At 31.6% G+C, this 20,634-nt stretch overlaps 1 protein-coding gene across 1 annotated transcript; it reads right to left on the reverse strand.

Annotated features, from left to right (window-relative positions):
• Positions 1–1,055: 1,055 nt before the first annotated feature.
• Positions 1,056–19,270, reverse strand: LOC140441969 (calcium-independent phospholipase A2-gamma-like). Its single transcript, XM_072532988.1, has 7 exons — positions 18,806–19,270; positions 14,403–14,829; positions 13,608–13,745; positions 12,933–13,412; positions 7,731–7,922; positions 5,798–6,017; positions 1,056–1,439 (listed from the first exon to the last, which is right to left on the reverse strand). The coding sequence occupies exons 1-7, from the start codon at positions 18,886–18,888 to the stop codon at positions 1,177–1,179; spliced, it is 1,803 nt and encodes a 600-aa protein (XP_072389089.1). The 5' UTR covers positions 18,889–19,270; the 3' UTR covers positions 1,056–1,176.
• Between the last annotated feature and the right edge of the window lie 1,364 nt (positions 19,271–20,634).

Below are 20,634 nucleotides of genomic sequence, written 5' to 3' on the forward strand. Positions count from 1 at the left end.
CTGGGCAACAAAACACAAGAAGGTTTCTAAACTATTTGAAAAGGACACCGTTTAAAAGAATCCTCCTGCTGGATAGAAAGAAAGGCTTTTCTTTCTATCCAACAAGAGGATTCTCTATAGCAAGAGATATGGGATATCTTGCTGAATATATAGATGCCATATATGTATATATCCAGCAAGATATCCTCAAATGGTTGGAAACGCCGTCTTACAAATCTCTCAGGGCACAGCGTGAACTCAACAAAAACTGCCAAATCGCATTTTGAGCCTAAATTCACCTCTCAACTTAAAAAAAATTTGCCGACTTTGAAGACTACCGCCGAAAGCTATCTCTTCCAAATCCAAAATCTCTTCCTAACTGTAACTATCAACTGATTCTCCCACTTTACACTTGAATTTATATGTTTTCTAGGAGATTTTTTGGAATAACACTAACAATCTGAAGATTCCGAGCTGAAATATGTACTCAGGAAGAAATAATACAAAAGGCAAAAATGGTGACATTAAATTTGCTAAGAGAGAAATCCAAAATAATATGTTTTATGATATGGTGGAACCAGAATAATATTCAAAACTTTACGGAGCGGGTGCTATTAGTTGTTTGGGGAAAGATCTAGAAAATTCAAATCTACATTATGGTTCCGCTACTCTAAACGAAAAGCAACCACGAAAGTTTACCGAAGAGAAAATGTACCAAAAAAGTACTTGGTATAAACACTTTCGAAAATTCCATCGCTAATTGTGCAAAATTTAAAATTACCGCATCCACAAGAATATACAGGTCGCACGGCATCGCTCCTATTTTATTCGAATAAAGATATTCTTCAATTAAAGTAACAGTCTATGGGGACCGACCATAAACGATATCACGACGACCACCACACTTCCTCCAGTCGACCAATACTTAACTACTGAAGAGAGAGATTATCCTGAGAGACATGGCAATGGTCGACTCAGGAATTTTCTTATTTTTGCGTAATCGTCTATCATACTCATTACTTAATATAAGATCTTGCGTATCTTTATATCTGGTAAAAATCAGTAAAGAAGACAAATTCCGTGTTTGTTTATTTATTTACAGATTGTTATAAAAACGGATATGATATTTAATACTTAAAAATCACAGTTTGTTTAGTCAACTAGAATAAAATAAATATTTTGGTTCACACTTATATCTTAAAACATGTTAATACCATGCATTTCTTTCCTCAAATTAAACCAATCCATGGTTTTCTGAGTAACACCTTTTTTCTGATTTAAAGCTTTAGCAGCGTCGTGAAATTTATCTTCGTTGCGTCTGAGATACATCAAAGCGTCTCTCTTCAATTGTTCTAACTTGTTGGGATTGATTTCGGCAATGTCCAGCATCTCTGTCAGATATGGGTTAAAGCGGTAATAAACGTTGGTGGGTAGAAGATCTGACAGCATTGTATGCACTCCTGTAACAAAGTAATATTTGGTAAAAAAGAAATTAGTAACAATGTTATTGTTGGTATACATACAACCAAACTTATATGGAATCACCATGTATTTTAAAGTAATATTTATTTTTTTTTAAACTTGTTATTGTTGCGAAGAATAAAGGTTTTTATTAGAAATAAACAAACCAATAAAACCAATAATATATATATATATATATATATATATATATATATATATATATATATATATATATATAATAATAAATAAATAATTTTCGCTTTCAAAAAGGAAAATATGCCTTATGTGGGATTAACGGATGTGCAAAGGGGAAAGCTTATTGGTCTTGTGGAGAAATTGTACCGTGGTAGGCGTAACATAGGGTATTCTATCAAAAACCTATAGGTATCAGGGGTTAAGAACGAATAGACCACGATATTGTCGCCAAAAAGTAACAAAGGAACGAAAGTTCATACGAGCAGTGGAAATTCAATGTCTATGTTCCATTTTGGGGCTTGGGCATGGCGCACCCCAAATTCGTTTCCCACGCGCATATGAATGACAGCGTGTGTTATACTGTCCAACATAATTTTTAATACACTGCTCTAAAATAAATAGGAAAATTCAATATGACTCGTGGCGGCCTAAAATTGAATTATATTTTCGGAATGACGAATACTTTTCTAAATTTAGCGTTTATGAAGCTCTTTCCAATTTATCGATAATTTCCTTAATAACTACTAGGTACTGATGGTGTTTCAAAACATATTATGTTGAATCCAACAGATTGGATGAATCTAATATTTAATGTTTAGTATTCATTAGAAAATAACGCTGTATTCCTTGTTACTGGTGAGAAATCTCAAAAAATGAAGAACTGACGTCTTTTCGAAAGTTTGTGAACATAATCGAGCTGATGAAGAAGCTAATAAGAAGACTTTTTGATAGATGACAGGACATTTCAAATTCATCCATACAATAAGCTTCAATACATCAAATGAACTTGTAAACTTTTATTTTGAAAGAGTTTTAGTTGCTCATCTCGCAAAACCTACTTGGCCCTCGTATTGAAGAATGGCAAGATCTGGACTCTTTACAAATCGTGTTTTAGAATGCCTTGGAAATAAATAATAGATCATTTGTCTATTTTTATTTTCATCAATAGATTCTCGAAAATATGACTGATGTTTGTGACGAAATGAAAGTAATCTAAATATAAAATCCTGGTAGTGTTTTCTTTAAAATGACCTTTATAACTTCTCCTATTCGCTCCGTGCGTGACTGACGCGACACCTACCGCCTTCATCTGACAGTTTTGGACCTACCAATTTTCAGGTTAAACATATGACATTAATGGCATATGTTTGACATTGTTAAATACAGGCAAAATTGACAATTATTAATAATTAACTTTTTAATTATAATTTTTCAGTTTATGTACAAAATAAATGTAGTATTAAAAACTGGGTTTCTCAAAATTCATCATAATATACCTTTTAAGGTCCAAAGGAAAAGAAAAGTTAAAAATCTAGTACTGGCAAATCAAGTTTTTCACGTGAAAGAGCATATAATTAAAAACAGTAATAGTAAAAGTTATGGTATAAAAGCTAAAGTCATCAGGCACTCTGCAGTTAGCTTGAAGCCTTATAAAATATCATTTAAGGTAAATTATTTAAATATTTCAATTGCATAAAAATGAGGTTACGTGATATTTCCCTTTTCATATTAATAGCACGGATCCATCTTTTTCTTTTCTCTAATTTATATGTAATCTTTGGGAACCTATAAAAACCCAACTTATTATTTTTGCTATTATTAGCACAACTAAATACGCAACATGTATTTGCACACATTTTTGATAAAATTTATGCGTAAAAAGATAGTGTCCAATTTTGTCATATTTCGCCGCTACGCACGCTGGCATCGTTTCAAGGTACCCCTACCAAGGTCACGCACGGAGCGAATATTTGACATTCAGAATAGGTCTGTGTCCACTTTTGTATGAGAAAGACCCTGTTTGCTACTGAATCGCCATCTCAAAAAATAATCTCATAACGACTGAAAATTTGCAGAATAAACCATCTTCCTTGCTTTCAAGTCCACATCACCCTTCAGAAACGTTAGCGAGTAAATGACAGAGTTCGTTTTTTATGAGCCTACTGACATGTTTATTCCATTTCATCTACTTTCATGAAAAAGTAGTCTACTACGATTTGTATTAAAAATCAAGAATTCTGTTTAACTGGTGATGAATAATAATTTATTACAATTACACCAATCGACGACTTCTTTTATATTTCATTTGTATATTTACTAATTTTCTCAACATTCGAATATGACACTATAATATTTGTATCATCGGCATATATTAGCAGCTGAACACGGTTTGAGAGACTTAGACTGTTAGGTAAGTCATTGAGATGAAACAATAAAGAGAAAAGGGCCTAATATACTCTGGAACTCATATCCTCTGCCTATGATATGTAAGATAACTTTTTATAATGCTTTGTTGTTTGTCTCTAAAAATACCTTAACATTCAAATTTATATGTAAGATACTTGTGGTATACACTCAAAAAACTTTGAGAGATCCAACAATAATCAACACGAAATTTTACCATTTTCGAGATTACCGAAAAAAATTCTAGACTTTTTGAAATACTTTAAGAGGAGATTTGCTAATATCTTCTCGGAATCTTGAAGAAACATGTCAGCAGACTTGTAGGTTGATAGTTGTTACTGTCATTTAATGTCCTTTTTTTTTGAGGTTATCAGGATACACACTGGTGTTATAAGATCCAGTCCTGATCAGATAAAGTGGTTTTATTATGTCAATAACTTCCTTGATCACTTTCATTGAGATTTGATCGTGGCCATTGGAGTTCTTATTTTCGAGCCTCTTCAGTATAGACGTTATTTCAAATTAGACTCTTTTATATCAAATAGAAGGAATTGTTCAATTTTCTAATGTTTCTGCATTGTTTCAACAGAAACTGACGAAATGACGATTTAGTTGCCATAGTTGCTGGCTCATCCTGTATTTGCTAATCTTTGATTTATTTTTGCCTATTTTGAGTTCCATACAGTTTTGGAGACATTCTTAGAGTTCTAAAGCCTCAACCCGAAGAACCTTTGTTTGACACTACATAAAGGTCACCATATTTTTCTTTACTGTTTTACAATGATTCAAAAATTCAGGTCTAAGTCTAGAATTTTTATATAATTTATTTAAAGTTTCTTTGATAAAAATAATTTCTTGGATCATTTAGCTGTTATTACAAATTGATTTTTTTCTTCTTTTGAACTGAGGCAATTGAAATGTTTTGATATTCAAAACTGAGTTACAATTTTTAGTTTCATATTACTTTGATTTGCCTTAGTAAAGGATCTGATGATATCATGGTTTAAAAATTTAATGGTATAAAAAAACCTTACTCTCACAAACATCTCTATTAGATAATATACCAGAAATACCTGAGAAGGTTTTGGAAATTCAATATTTGAAAGTGAATTTTTCAATTTTTTTCCAATCGCTTCAAAATATTCACAAAATACATTCTCACAGACATGATTTTATTATAATAGTAGAATATTCTTTGAAACTGATGGAATATTATAACTTTGGCAACAGTCTGCATTCTTCTCCTAATCTATTGAGCATTCAAAATTTGTTTCCCATGAGTCGATGCAATGTTGGAACCGTCAAAATACGAGAGTGAACAAACTGATTCTTTTAAGCATTAAACTGTGGCTAGACTATAAACTATCTAATTTGTTTATAGGATATATATCTAAATAATTTGTTAATATTATGTACCTAATAATATACATTAAATGTATAAAATCGTTATTATTTCTGACTCTTATCTGCAGGGTGTTTATTCTTCATTGTTTGGTCTTTTTAATATCGCTTTTACGAGTAGTCGAATGCATATATTAGATACTGCAATAGATGTACTATTGTTTATCAGAATGAAATTGGTTTGACTACGAACAATATTCTCTGCTGTATATTTTGGCGATAGCCAGGTATATCAGTGTCATGAGTGATGTTTGAACCAAATTATGCAGTATATGATGCTGATAGGAAAGGCACTCAGGCATCAAATGTCCGAAAATCTTTTCAGGCCATATTAATGAAAATACCTCCAATTTAACAAAAAATATACGGAAATGGCATTTCCAGAGGTAAAATGTTGCGGAAACAAACTATCTCCAGTGGCAACTGGTTTATTGTAATATAAATATAGTGCAATTTTTTCAAGAATGTATATAAAGTTTCATTTACCCCTTATAATCTCAAAACTATTTTTATTCCCTATAAACATCGTTAAGATATAAATACAAATTTAAAAATAAATGTAAATATTCAATCTTACCTTCTGTGTCCGTTGCACTATCAATAATGGCGAAAAATTTCTTTTTCCAAGACGAATTGGTAATTGTGGCATCTTTGTCTTGAGAACAGCTTAAAACTGGATTTGGGGCAGTTCTACCTGTGCCAAAAGATAGAACGCACTGAATTGGAGTGTTGGGCCATAAGAGCTTAGCCTCGTGTATCGCCACAGCTGTTGGGTTATTGACTAGAATACCGCCATCCTAAAATATTAAAACAGAAAATAAAATGAACGAATATTTACACTCTACCACATGATTGGGAGACCAACAAATGAATATATAACTGAATTGTATACGCTGTATACAGTGCGTTAAGTTTTGGATTAGATATTGCAAATACATAAAGCGCTAAAATCGACAACGTTGCCTCGTACAAGGTAATTGTAATTTTTCGATCTCCTCCGCCCCGACACCTAGACTCCTAGACAGAAAACGAGAAAACCATTTAGTAACACATAACAGGCAAGGGATGTGCATATCCGTCCGTCGATTTTTGTTTTGCTTACGTACACCCAGTTCATTTCTTATAACCTAAACTCGATAAAAATACACTGACCTTATAAGGCGGTGCATTTGTATCGGTTTTTAATAATGTGAACAATTTTTTGTGGTTGAATAAAAAATAAAAGCGTATTTCTTTAAAAAGATAAAAAGAATATACTTTTATTGAAAATAAAAAATAATTATTTATGCCATACAGAAATGATTCAAATATTTGACCTTCTACGGCTGAACAGTATCCCAATCTGTCATAAAAACTTCTGCGGATAGATGTAAGACTTTCTGCTGTAATAAAATTGGAGACTTCTCTCATTCGGTTTCTTAATTCATCCAAATTTTGGGCTCAAGCCTTAAGATGATCGTAGATTATGCTTTTTGAATGTCCCCAAACAAAAGAAGTCCATGGGTGTAAAATCTGGAGATAGCGCAGGCCACTTAATATCGCCTGTTCCATTGATAACTCGATTCGGGAAAGTATTGTTTAAGTACTTCCTAATTATTCGAGCGTTGTGAACTGAACAGCCGTCTTGATGGAACCAAACAATCTCCAGATTTACATCAGGAAGATTGAGAATAGCGGGAAGAATATGAGTCTGTAACAAATCGAGGTATACTCAATGATTCAAGTTGCCCTCAATAAAAAATGGACCTATTATGTGGTCTCTTAAAATGCAAGTCCAGACGTTAACTTTTTGAGGACGTTGAGTTCGGTAAACAACACTTTTGTGCTGGTTTTTCCGCCAATACCTCGTAATGGAAGGATTGTGTCTCCCTACAAACGAAACAGAAGATTCATCAGTAAACAAAATGTTTTAATAAAATTGGGTTCATCATTAGCCTCCCTTATTAGAGTTTTACAAAACTCCATTCTTCGAAAGTAGTCGTCTGGATAAAGCTGCTGCGTTCTCGATGATTTAAATTTTTTGTAACCATGCTTTTTCCACACTTTAGTTTTACAGTAACATTGCTGACATCTAACTCCCTAGCAACGCTTCTACTTGAACGTGTTGAATCTACTTCGATTGTTGCACAAATATGTGTATCCCGGTATTCTCTTTCCTCAACTTTTTCTGGCGACACTTCTCTGACTGTACGCAAAAAATTTCTCCCCTCAAAAACACAGAAAATAAATCTACGGACTGTTGTCCAGAATTACCGCCATAAAACCATTTTATTATTTGAACCTTTTCTTTTTGAATAAATTCAAAATCTACGCTCTTATTGCTTTAAACAACCACTGTATAATGACAAATTATTGGCGACGGGGCAACGGAAAGGTTCGTGAAAAGTCGACGGCGCACAGCCATTTATAGTGTGTATATCTAATTTAACACTTAACGTACGGTATATGCCACATTTAACAAGCAAAGCTTTTGTGATTATAATAAAAGCAGTGTGTGTTTAAAAAATTACCTGATGTAGCATATTTCCAATTTTAAATTCTTCGAAATATGTGGGAGCAGCAGCAGATGCCCGAACTGCTTCCCATACTTGATGATTGTACCCTCCTTTGTACTGAGACTGAACCTTACATGGCAAAGAATAGTTTCTGAATATGTAAGCTGATAATCTGGATTGATTGACCACGGCAGATACAGCACAAAACTGAAAAGTTGATATTAACAGTTATTTATGTAATTAAAACCTTAATACTGAGTTGGTGTAAAACAACTATAACTAGACAGTAACTGTAACAGGGTTTGAAACAAAAATTAAGTTAAATATTGTATTTAAATGGATTTAACTATAATTGATTGTAATGAAAATTACATTTTACATTTGTTTTTGTCGTTTCGACTTTCAATGCGGAAATCGTTTTTAAGAAATTATTATAAATAGAAATTATTTTAACATTTAGATGTTTATTAATTGGCGCTTTATAATATCCAATTTGACAATTTACTTATGTACTTGGCCTCGATCTTATAACCAAATAGCCATGCTTTTGAGTTGATTCATTTAGTGCTCATTTATCCTAACACCTATTAGTCTTGAAGTTTCTCCTACATGAAAAATGTTGCAATCACAAGGTATTTTATAGATGCAGTTCTTTAATCTCTCCTGTGTATTGTTTGTTTTGATTTTGGACAGAATACATCTCAGTGTGTTGGTTGTTTTGAATGTTGTGATATTGTACACTGACATACAAATCCGAATACCCATTATAAATTATTATACTTTGAAAATATTTTGTACAATTATACAGGGTTGCAAAATAAACAAACGATCTAAGATTTAAACAGCTTACAGGGGTAAATCAATTAATAATGTGTCGATGCACCTCGGTGGACAACACACTCTTAGATGCGCCTGTGGTCGCTTTTCTTCCATTCTGGGGTGTCTCATTCCATGTCCCAATTAACTAATTCCAAGTGCTGCCAAATTTTGAGGAGGACGCTCTAAATTAAAAAGTTTCCATCATGTCCCACATGTGTTCAATTGGAAATAATTGTGGGAATCTTAGGGGCCACGGCAAAACATTGACTCCAGCTTAAAAGAAGTCTATGGCGACTCTCGCATTTCGGGTATAGCGCTGAGAAATTCTGGGCGTCCGGGATAAGATGAAATAGGTTGGATTGGAAGCCTTATTACATACTCGAATATGCCAGTTTTATGCAGTGGACGGACACAAATCTAAGCAGGTTGGGTATACGAATGAACTAAAGCCTGTGACAATCACTTGCATGTGGGAAACCGAAGGGAAATCCATGCTGACGGAAGAAATGTCAGCATGACAATGAAAGACTGAGTCAGTACTGAGGAAAAACAACCATATCAAACTACTTATTCAAGAACCATGAACAAATGAGCATTATTTGTCCTTAGTGTCGAATTTTGTTTTTTCTATTATTAAGGAGCATAAATAAGATAGTATTAATAATTTATTTTGAATATTCTCCAAATTTACAACAACAATAACATTAATAATGACGAAAACCTTTCAGTCCATCAGAAGTGAAATAAGACAGAAAAATCCAATAACCACAAAGCACCTGATTCGACCTCTTAACAGGATTGATACAGAAAAATTTACCAGGAAATACATTAGTATATATACAATAGTGTACTCAGACCTAACATATTTCTCAATTACATGAAAATTTGCACAAATAATTATGATTCGCCAATCGGGCAAACTTCCAGATAAAACATCCGTCAATCAGCCTGTTACCTATGTCTAAAATATTCGAAAAACTACTGCTTGATAGAATAAAGAAATATATCAACATAAATGCAGAAATACCTACGCATCAGTACCATAGATAACAAAAATCTTCACTGTCATTGCGGAAAAAAATATTCCACAGCTGCGTTACTAGATGTAGAAAATGCATTTGATAGAGTATGGTATAACGGACTCTTATATAAACTAAAAAGCATCCTTCCAACACCCTACTACCTTATTATCAAATCCAAATGTCGAAGATCGTTACTTCCAAGTAAAATATAATACAACGACATCCATATATTCTCCCATTAAATCAGGAGTGTCACAGGGCAATGTGTTAGGTCCTCTCGTTTACCTCATATTTACTGCAGACATCCCAACCATCCAAGTCTCAATGTTTGCCGATGACACCACCATAATCGCTATAAACTAGAACCCCATCATGGCATTCAAACACATACAAAAACCACCTTAACCAGTTAGCAATATGGCTTAACAGATGGAAAGTAAAAGTAAATGAAAACAAATCAACTCAAGCTACTTTCACAAATCGAAAAGATGAGTGTCCAACAACAATAATAAATGGTACGCAAATGCCAGTCAGCACTTAAGTTAAATATTTAGGATTAACTCTCGACAAGATATAGAAACCTCACATCCAAGCCAAGAAGGCCCAGATTAACATTAAAGAAATGAGCTGGCTCATAGGTCCAAAATAAAAACTAGCATACAAAATAAGCTGCTCTCCTGTACGAATGTATAATATAAATTTGGACCTATGGTATCTAGCTTTGGGGTTGCTCAAAGTCATCAAAATAATACAAAGTAATAATACAAAAAAAATGTTCAATGCTCCCTAGTTTGCAAGCAATAAGTTACAATGGCGACTCAGCTATACCTTTGGTAAAGGAAAAAATCCGAAGAATATCAAAGATTACCTTGATAGACTCAGAGATCACCCAAATGAAGAAGCAAGACTTCTAAATGTTCCAACTGGATTCGTGAGATGACTGAATAAACTATAGGACACCTTCTTTTTCATGTGTTAACATTCAAACCATTTCAAATGAATCAGATTTTTAATTAAATTGTAATAAAAAATATTGTGCTTAAACACAAGACATTAGTAATGTTACATTATCTGTACCATTTAAAAGAGTGTCGCCGTTTTAATGTAATTGCAACATCGATATCTTTTCAAATTAAAAGCAAATAAAAATTGTTGCCATTTATAAAAATAACATGAAAAATTAAATGTATATATTTAGGGGTTCTCGAATTTCTTTATAATTATTTTTACAAACACAATAACCTTGATAACCCCGCATTATCACAATAAGTTATGGATACAATTACTAAAAATAAAACGACCTAGCCTCTTCCCATTAAATTATGCAACAGTATGTTTTAGTGACGATAAGATTCTAAAAAAACTTGGCAAAATACAAGAACTATTTTTGTCTATGATTACAATTTAAAAAATAGAACTTTCTAGACACTTACGACATTATAGAAATACCGTGCACAATTGTAACCAGTCTATTTATTATTTACAACTACACATAAAGGACAAAAAATTATTTTCTTTATTATATTAAGATTACACAAACAATAAAAAAACTAAATTACTAAAATAAGAAACAAACTTCGAGAACATAGTGTATCAATGGTATAAGTTTACTTCTTAGTACACTACAATTTTGGCGCCCAAACTTGGTGGTCCTTTCAGTGCAATACAAAAATTTTTGAGGACTCATCTGGGATAAGTATTTAACAGTATTTTATACAGAAAATTCGCAAGACAGTCATAAACTGATACAGTAAAGAATATTTAACTAAGAATTACACTGCTCTACTGGGTGTTGTACAAAAGTTAGTAAAATAAACGAAATTTGGACAAAATGTAACTTACAGGCTTTTCGACACATAACAAGCTGCCAGATGAGCCTTTAAATTAATAAAAAATACACCCTTTTATTGAATGTTCGATATCGGTTTGTAAAAACATATTTAATCTGATTACTCCAAGGAATCGAAACATAAACTCTAGGGTAAAAACATAAGACAATTGGGACCATTTAAAATATGGTTATTGAAAATATTAAAGATCTCATGGATTGAACTCAAAACGAATGAAAATGCTTCACAAATAATGGGCACCGATGGAGAAAACCAAGCGTTAATAAAATGGGGAGACTATAATTCTACTGGGAGAAACGAGGAAGTTTGTAGATACATACAAGGCAATATTTGCCATACAAGGCAAAAATGGCTGGACATGTTGCAAAAATGAAAGACGACAGGTGGACAAAAAATTGCTTAAGTAGAGACTACGGTTCAACAAAAGAAGCCGAGGAAGACGCCCAACGTGATGGACCGACGACCTCTAAAGAATTGTGACCAATTGGATAGCTAATGTGCAGAACAAAAAAATACGGAAATATCTGGAGGAGGCGTATGTTCAAAAATGGACGAATCAGGACTGAATGATGATGATAATGACTAGATGATACAGATTTCTATGTCCCATATTAGTGGAATATATTAAACATGAAGGGGTCCAGGAAAAAATGTTGCTGGCTAACCAATGTAAGATATTGGACAGGCAGGGATATACATTCGCTATTAGAATCACACTAGAAATCAATTTACCACAATGATGGTTAACCTTCAGTGACGGAGGGTGCACCTAAAGATCAAACTCTCCCTCTACAATTCTACTTTATATGTTGGTCTTAGAATATCTTACACATGATCAATTGGGTTTATTTTTAAATAATGTTTTGAATAAGGAAGATGAATATGAATTAATTCTTTCAAGGAGACACATTGAGTTCATTCTATTTAATATCATCACCATGATGAAAAAATAATAATAAAATTGCATAAAATGAAAGGATATAAGATGGAAAAATCGAAGTTAACTTTTGTGCTATGCAGATGATGCAGTATTAGTAGCAGAGAACCAAAACAATATGTAACGACTATTAAATCAATTTAATAGAACAGCCAAATCTTTCAACAATGGCCCTAACACCAAATGCATGTCAATATAGTAAGCAGATATGCAGATATATAGTCATGTAAGATAGCAGAAAAAATATCAGGATTTCTAAATCATACAATATGGTAAAACAAAAACTTATATGAAATCAAGAATCTAAAAGACATCTATAAAACCCATTGTAATAGAGAATGTACAAATTAGAACAGAAACATTAAAAATAGAAACCTTACTTGCACAGTATATTCACCACAAATCAATTCTATAATCTGGATAAAGCCCCAAGTTGTCACGATTTACTTATTTTTTAAAGAAAATATATTAGATTTCTGAAGGTTAAACAGAAGATTACTATATTTTACTAAGTCTACTTTTCTATTGTCAAACTGAGAATTCTTGGGGCCAATATTGTATCTGTTAATAAAATAAAATAAATAATTACCTTTGGAACTTTCAAGTTTCGTCTGGTCTCAATCAGTAACATATCTTGCCATTGTTCCTGCAATAACTTTTCCCATAGGGATGTATCATAATATGAGTGACTCCATACTAAATTACTGGTACCGAAGAAAGCAGACTGGTTAAAAATTTGATTGCTAATGCTTTTATAAATTTCTGATATTTCATCTAAACTGTTTTGCTTTAGTCCCAACAAGGTAGCTATGATGGCCCCTGTACTGACACCACAAATAAAATCAAACATTTCGTAGATTGGTTTCCCAGATAGTTCTTCCAGTTTTCTGAGCATTTCTATTACTAATATTCCTCTAACACCTCCTCCATCAATAGAGAGGACCCTTATACCAACACCAGGTACTGGGTCTGTATAACCTAAGAGTGTAATTGCTACATTCAAACTACTTAAAAGCTGAGGATTTTTTGTAGTTTCCCTTATCTGCAAAAGGGAACGGATTCCACCTTCCTGTTGAAAAACAAAATTTTTTAAGGTTTCGTTTGTCAATTACATAAGATCCAAACTACTTTATTTTATCAAAACTAAGGATCATAGCTTTTATGCCTAATTGAAACTTAGTAGGATAATTTATAAATTCAAACAAAAGAAAAGAAACAATAAACTACTTAAATAGAGTCCATATTTTATTAATAAAAATATTACCTTTACAGCATTATGCTTGGCTTCTGGATATTGTTCTAAATGAGATATTAAATCTTCAATTCTTCTAATTTTGATAGTTTCGTTATCAGCTAAGCTGATTGATACTAAAATTTGACTAGTTCTGGCTCCTATGGCTTCCTACAAAATTTATTATTATTTTAATAAATGTAAGTAACTATCTATAAAAATATGATTAATTATAGGATAAAAAGAAATGTAAATGGAATCAAACATATTTAAATTTAAATAACATCTAAAATTACAAATATTCAAAGACTGTAGGAAAATCCAAACAACTATAGTAAAATTGGTCCAGAAACAAGAAGACCAAATCTCAAAGAAGACTAAAAGATGACCATAGGGTCCATAGGCAACAATTTCAGTAAGTAATTCAATATGTAAAAATATGGAAAATTGGTTAAGTGAATAATATTCCATTTCAACAGTATTTGTAGTTAAGGTAAGTAAGTATAATACCACAATTATTACTCATCATGAAATTCAGAACTAATTCCAAGAAACCAAACACTAACATGGAAAACAATATTACATGACAGTATTAAGGTGGCACATTTTGAACACCTTAGAGGCTGTTTACACCATATTTGAAGTAGATATCAAAGACACCCAATTTAGAACATAAAAATAGAGGTATTCATGATGAAGAAAATGGTACTGCCATTAACCATAAGAAGTTAAGCAAATAGTAATTGCGTAATTACAATATACCTAAAGGAATTGATATATAAAAAAGAATATGACTATTATATTTTAAGTAAAGATTCATTCATTTACCTGTGATACAATGGGTTTTGGTACAGTTTTCCATCTGGGTATAATTTCTTTCTTGTCATCTTCCTTACTTTTAATATTTATACTCAAACCACTTAGAACATTTTGTATAGGTAAAGATAAACGACTTGGCATACTTTGCTCTTGTTTTACTTCTTTATCTACTTTAGCTTCATGCACTGGTGTATTATTTACTATATTGGTTGACTGTGATGTAAAATATTTTACAAGGCTTTTTCCATATGTTTTAGAATCAATTTTTTGCAGAAACTGTGCGAATTCTTTGTTAAGTGCAGTCTCAAATGTTTTATCATTGGTAAATTTTGAAAAATACTTTTTTAATTCATTAATAAGTCTCCATTGATTTAAAACAATATTTTTTGCTTGCATCTTGACGGATTCTATATTCGAGGATCCAGAACTGTACTTCCTAAAATTGTAATAAAAACATAAACCACCAACGTTACACAACTATTAAAATTTAAAAGAAACTTGAAAAATGAACAAAGATTATTCATTACAGATGATTTTGACGTCTGACGTCATTTTCGTGTCATAACGAGTGGCCTGATGTCTGATGTAAACGTCAAACTTGTGTTTGGTGGGATCGATGGGTGGGATTTAGTGAAATAGTCCAAGAGCTAACAATCTTACAAAAAATTGAAGGAGGTCAATAATTGAAAACGGTACAATTTTTTTTATAGAAATATTCCATTAGTTAGTGTGTCACAAATTATAAGTCGATATAAGTAATTACTTAATTTAGTTAGTTTAATCAGCCAAACCACAGCCACCTAAAGCTTACAAGCCGTGAAGTGAGAAAATTGGCAACGTTGGAGGTAGTCCGATAGCCCTGTGTTTACTTGGAGAGATTATGCTAATTTTGTTTGTATTTCTTGTATTATTGGTAAATTATTCGATTAAAAAAAGGTATGTATTTTTACGTATATTGTAATAATTGTATGAAGCATTTAGATATATATTATTCAGACAAATAATACGTACAAACTGTTAAATTCACAAATTCAGACACTGCTTTAGTAATTACAAACCCCAAGTCGATGTTAATTTATTGGTACAGGGAGTAGTAATATGATATTCCAACATATTTTTTTAATTACAGATGCCGAGACACTGCAGTGTACCAAATTGCAAATCAAATTATGCAACTACTTTAAAGTATGAAAAGGCCCAAAGTACAATTCTCTTTTCCCAAAAACGATCACCTTCGTACTCAGTGGGTTAGATCTATTAACCGTGAAGATTTCACAGTAACTTCTAGTTCGGTAGTATGTAAAAAACATTTTGATGCAACGGATATTATTGAAAGTGAGTCATTCATTGATAAAAATGGTACGGTTCTTCAACGAAATTTGGTTTTTCCCAAGTTGAAAGAGAATGCGATACCAAGAATTTTTGAAAACCAACCGTCATATTTATCTAACCCAAAACCATCAACAAGAAAAAATCCTGAAACTAGACGAGCAGAAATAAGTCTCTGGGAAGAAAATAATATAAAAGAACTCGAAAACAAAGACCTTATCGTGGATTTCAAGAAATTTTTACAAAGTTTTAGTGAGAGGGTTGAGTTAAAAAACTGGCAAATAAAAGTTGTAGAAGAAAGGATTTGTTTTTATTTATTAAATATTGACAATCAGTGCAGTGATGAGTGTATAAAAGTTATTTCAAACATTAACCTTAGGAAGGAATTACTTGTATCTGTTTATGTGAAGGACATAAACAGATGTTTGTGGAACAGCTGTTAGAGAACTATATTTTAAAATTTCTGTGATTTTCTCCAATACTTTGTTAAATAACTTCACAAAAAACAAGAATAATGAAATTATGACAAAGAAACTAACTAAAAGTTTATCTAAAAAGCGCAAGCTTTCAACTTTAAAAAAATAAATACCTGGAATTTCAATAACATTTTTTTAAGCCACTCTTAATAAATATAATATTCGCTCAAGGGATACTAGAATTCAATAAACTGCAAGTTGTTTACAAAAATATTAAAAGATTATTTTCTTTTTTTTTTAACATAAATTATGTAAATAATGTAAGCTGAATGCACTTGTATTACTTTTAAATTCTATTAATATTACACCTCATTGTATTCAATGTTTTGCAGTTTTAATAGATGTGATATATATGTACCTTATCAGACTATTTTGTACGATTTTTTTACTTAATTCTAACTTTATAGAGAATATTATGATGTTCCTCTTTTATTTATTATTTTGTTGGGCTCTTTACAGTCGGACTACTTCTAACAGCTGATGCGGCGTTGCCATTTTTATTTCACGGCTTGTAAGCTTTAGGTGGCTGTGGCCAAACTCATTTTTCAGATTTACTTCTAAGATAATACGTTCTCACACCGGACTGAGCTAAATGAGGCTTAACAATTGGCTACCAACTTGTGAGTTTTATTGTTCTACATTGGCTCCCAACCTTCGGAGGTAGTTATATTGTTAAAAATATAGAAAGTACCTTAGAATTTATATAAATAAAGACGACACAAAGACAAAAAAGCATTGAACCTACCTAGCAAACTAGGCCTACAATGGACTCCTAGTGAGACACACTCATCAGGAAAATTAAATGCAAAATCTACAAAACATTGATCAGACTTTTATACTGACAAAATCGGATGAATTACAGCTGGAAATATGTGGAGGGGAGGTAATAAAATTCCGAATTGTACCATACTAAAAGACCAATGTGGTAAAGCCATCGAGCAAAAAGACAAAAGAGGGAATCTAATCGTTATGAAAAGGCGACCAAAAAAGTGGCCTCTGATGGCGGACATATCCGGAAATGCGAATGCGCCAAATTTAAATTTTCCGACACTTATTAACAGTAGCTATAAAATAGATTTCAAAATGTGTCTTAGACGAGAAAATTTTAATTAATTATTAACGATAACAGTCTAAAATGTGAAACAATTGTTAAAAAACTTCAATATAAATAAGATTTCATGTGACAGTTGGGACAAATAATAACATAACCCAATTAAATTTGATTTCTTAAACAAGGAAAGACTCTCTTTCCTTGTTTAATTTGGCCCCTCAAGATGGCACTTCCTGTCTAACAATATTTTTGCCCCCACTACCTTTACATTCCCTCTTTTGTCTTTTTGCTCGATGGGTAAAGCTAATTAAGCATGAAAAATCAAAATGGCGAATGAGTCTTGTAAAACCCTCTGAATCAACAAAAAGCATAACTCAAAGACAACGAATATTGTCCTACTACCAATTAAATTGGTAAAGTTTATTCGTTTACCAAATTCCCATCAGTAAACATGAGCACGTGTTGATATTCGCCGTCTCATTAAGTCGATAAAATTTTTATCAACTCGCCCGTAAAAATTCGATATTTTATGATCAGAATTTCCTATCGATAAAAGTTTAAATGCGTTTTTAAGGTAAAGAGTGCAGCTTTCGTATGCAATTTTTATATTTTGTCGCAAATAAAGTCAGTTGTTATAAAGGTGTTAAATAAACGGATCGCGATTTATGCCATTTTTCATGATTTTCATGACATCAAAAAAATTTATAACTTTCATTGACCGGTCACTAAGGAATTTCCATTGTTAGAGCTTAATCTCCAAAACCGACGGCATGAAATTTCGGTTTTTAAGTTTTGGCAACAAATATGAGACATTTGAATTATGCCTAAAAAACGCTAAATTTAAACTTTCACATTTCAAACGATTTAAAACTTTCAAACAGCTTCTTTTCAATTACTAAAGTACATTTTATGAAACTAAACAACTTCAGCTAGAAATTTCACCTAATACCGCCTTCGTGTAATCGAAATTTCATGTTATATGTTTTGAAGATCATGGTCTAAGATGAAAATAATATAGTAGCACGGATATTTGAGTTAAAATAAATTTGAAACCTAATATTTTTACATAAGCCTCTAAAATATATGTACAGAGGAAAAATATCTTCGCCATCATTTCCAAACGTTTCGAGATACCTAGATGGTGAAAGATAATGTACCGATAACAAACATAACAACTGTTATCTTTTGAAAATATTGCTGGCGCTTGTACTATATTCTAATCAATGAAGATTTTAATCTAAAACTAAATCTTATTAAGAACTTACATGAACTTGTACATATTTTACCCAATCTAAATTAATAATTTAATATACAATAGGTAGTTAATAGATGCTTTTACTATATTTTGTTAAGAACTGAATCAGGTACCAGATCAAACATCTCAAGTTATACAAAGTCAACTCCAATGGACGGATTGAATTGTAAAAGAAACGCTGATGTAATTTTAATTGGCCACACATTTAGATATTTGTTTGAAATTATATACATTCAAAATTATTACTTTAAAATCTAAGTTAGCGAATTTATGTAAGTGAGTAGTTTTCTTTTTCACCTACCTTTTTGAAACAATATTTCTGTGTGGTACTCTAATTACAACACATTTTCCACAAGTCGACAAGTTCTTTGTTAAGGACGACATGATTGAGACACTAAAATAATCAATTCAATAAAGTTGTGGAGTCGAAGGTTCTATAATACAGAACTAAAGCTATATTATAGCTATACGTGATCAATATCAGTTACACTGTCCTAATTAATTAATATCACACTCACTAATTATATTTACTTGGTGATGTTTGCGCTTATACGTGTTTAATTGTACTGGTAAGTAAGAGAGCGTAAATTTAATTTATATCATTTCAACATGTAAACAAATCGCAACTACGATTTCCGCACATACGTAGTGTTTTGTCACACATTATTTTGTTGATTCTGAGATGAGTATGTTTACTCATTCAAATTCAAAATATTTAATCAGAATATTTTTCACCCGAAACTTGTGCCAAATAAGAAAGTAAACAACAATGCAACTATTTTTATTATACACGTGTGTGTGTGTTGATAGTCTGATAGTCGCTACCAATAGATCGTATGATAGCAAGCCACACCTCCAAAATCAGACCACACTGCGTATTTTGGGAACTTCCACTTTCCTGAATCCGTTATTTTAGGTCATGGGCGTAGGAGTTGCGTGACAATAATGACGTTTTTATTTAATAAAAAATAATGAAATATAAATTATAATAATTAAAGCCAGTATAAAGGAATGAAATCGATCGTTTTTTAACTAAAAACATCAGTATGGCATAATAAAAAAGTAAATATTGTTCTGAAGCTATTTTCTTGTGGCCTGTTAAAGTAATTACTATTTAAATGGGAATAAGCCACAATTAAAGGTTAAAATAAGTTTATTGACGTTTCAATTTCCACTTCGGAAATCGTTCTCAAAATACAAACATTAGTAAATTGAACAAATTTTATTTTTTTGTTACTTGGTGAAAAATTCTTCTAATAATTTAATTTTATCTGACTCATTTATATTGACAATTCAGACATACATTATACATTTTAAAGTAGACGACTAAAATGATATTGCAAATATTGTTGAGTTGCGTTCCTGAGACGACTTTACTTGTGAGATAGTTCATTCGATTACATGAAATCAACTTCAACTTGAGAATATCCGTTAGAAAAAATCATAGCATGTAATTCGTTTTTAAAAAGACAAACACATGCCATGATGACAGTAAAAATCTCCCGTTAGTGATTCCATAGTAAATTATGACGGAAAAACCATGAAAAAAACCTCATAATACTATCTTGACATGGTAAGTATTTTGTCGTGCATTTAGTTTACTTTCAATAAACACCAAATTCTGATTTTATATGTTTGTTATTTAAAAAACATAAATGATGTATCCTCTATATGTTACCGACTTACTAATACTGGTACTTTCCTTTTAATAACTTCCTCTTTTATTTTTTCTGACGGATATTCTCAAGTTAAAGTTAATTTCATGTAATCGAATGAATTATCTTACAAGAAAAGTCGTCCCAGAAGCACAACTCAACAATATTGGCATATCATTTTAAAGTCGTCTACTTTAAAATATGAATTGTCAACACATGTAAATGAGTCAGATAAAATTAAATTATTAGAAGAATTTTTCACCAAGTAACAAAAAAAAAAACAAAATTTGTTTAATTTACTAATGTTTGTATTTTGAGAACGATTTCCGAAGTGTAAATTTACTTTAACCTTTAATCTCCATTTAAATAGTAATTGAAAAAATAAATCAATTGGTGAATCCAAGAGCGCTGTGGAATGTCTCAATTTTATTTTCCACAAGTGGAAAATAAAATTGAGAAATAAAAAAAATTAAAA

This window comes from Diabrotica undecimpunctata, chromosome 5 (genome assembly GCF_040954645.1).
Source record: "Diabrotica undecimpunctata isolate CICGRU chromosome 5, icDiaUnde3, whole genome shotgun sequence".
Lineage (NCBI taxonomy): Eukaryota > Metazoa > Arthropoda > Insecta > Coleoptera > Chrysomelidae > Diabrotica > Diabrotica undecimpunctata.

What these genes read in the sequence shown, in the direction of transcription:
- LOC140441969 (XM_072532988.1), bottom strand. Translation starts at nt 18,888, where the DNA reads ATGTCGTCCTTAACAAAGAACTTGTCGACTTGTGGAAAATGTGTTGTA. An exon ending in CAAAACCCATTGTATCACAG is followed by an intron (nt 13,746 to 14,402) that starts GTAAATGAATGA and finishes TAAATTTTGTAG; the next exon opens with GAAGCCATAGGAGCCAGAAC. An exon ending in GAAACTTGAAAGTTCCAAAG is followed by an intron (nt 7,923 to 12,932) that starts GTAATTATTTAT and finishes TCAACTTTTCAG; the next exon opens with TTTTGTGCTGTATCTGCCGT.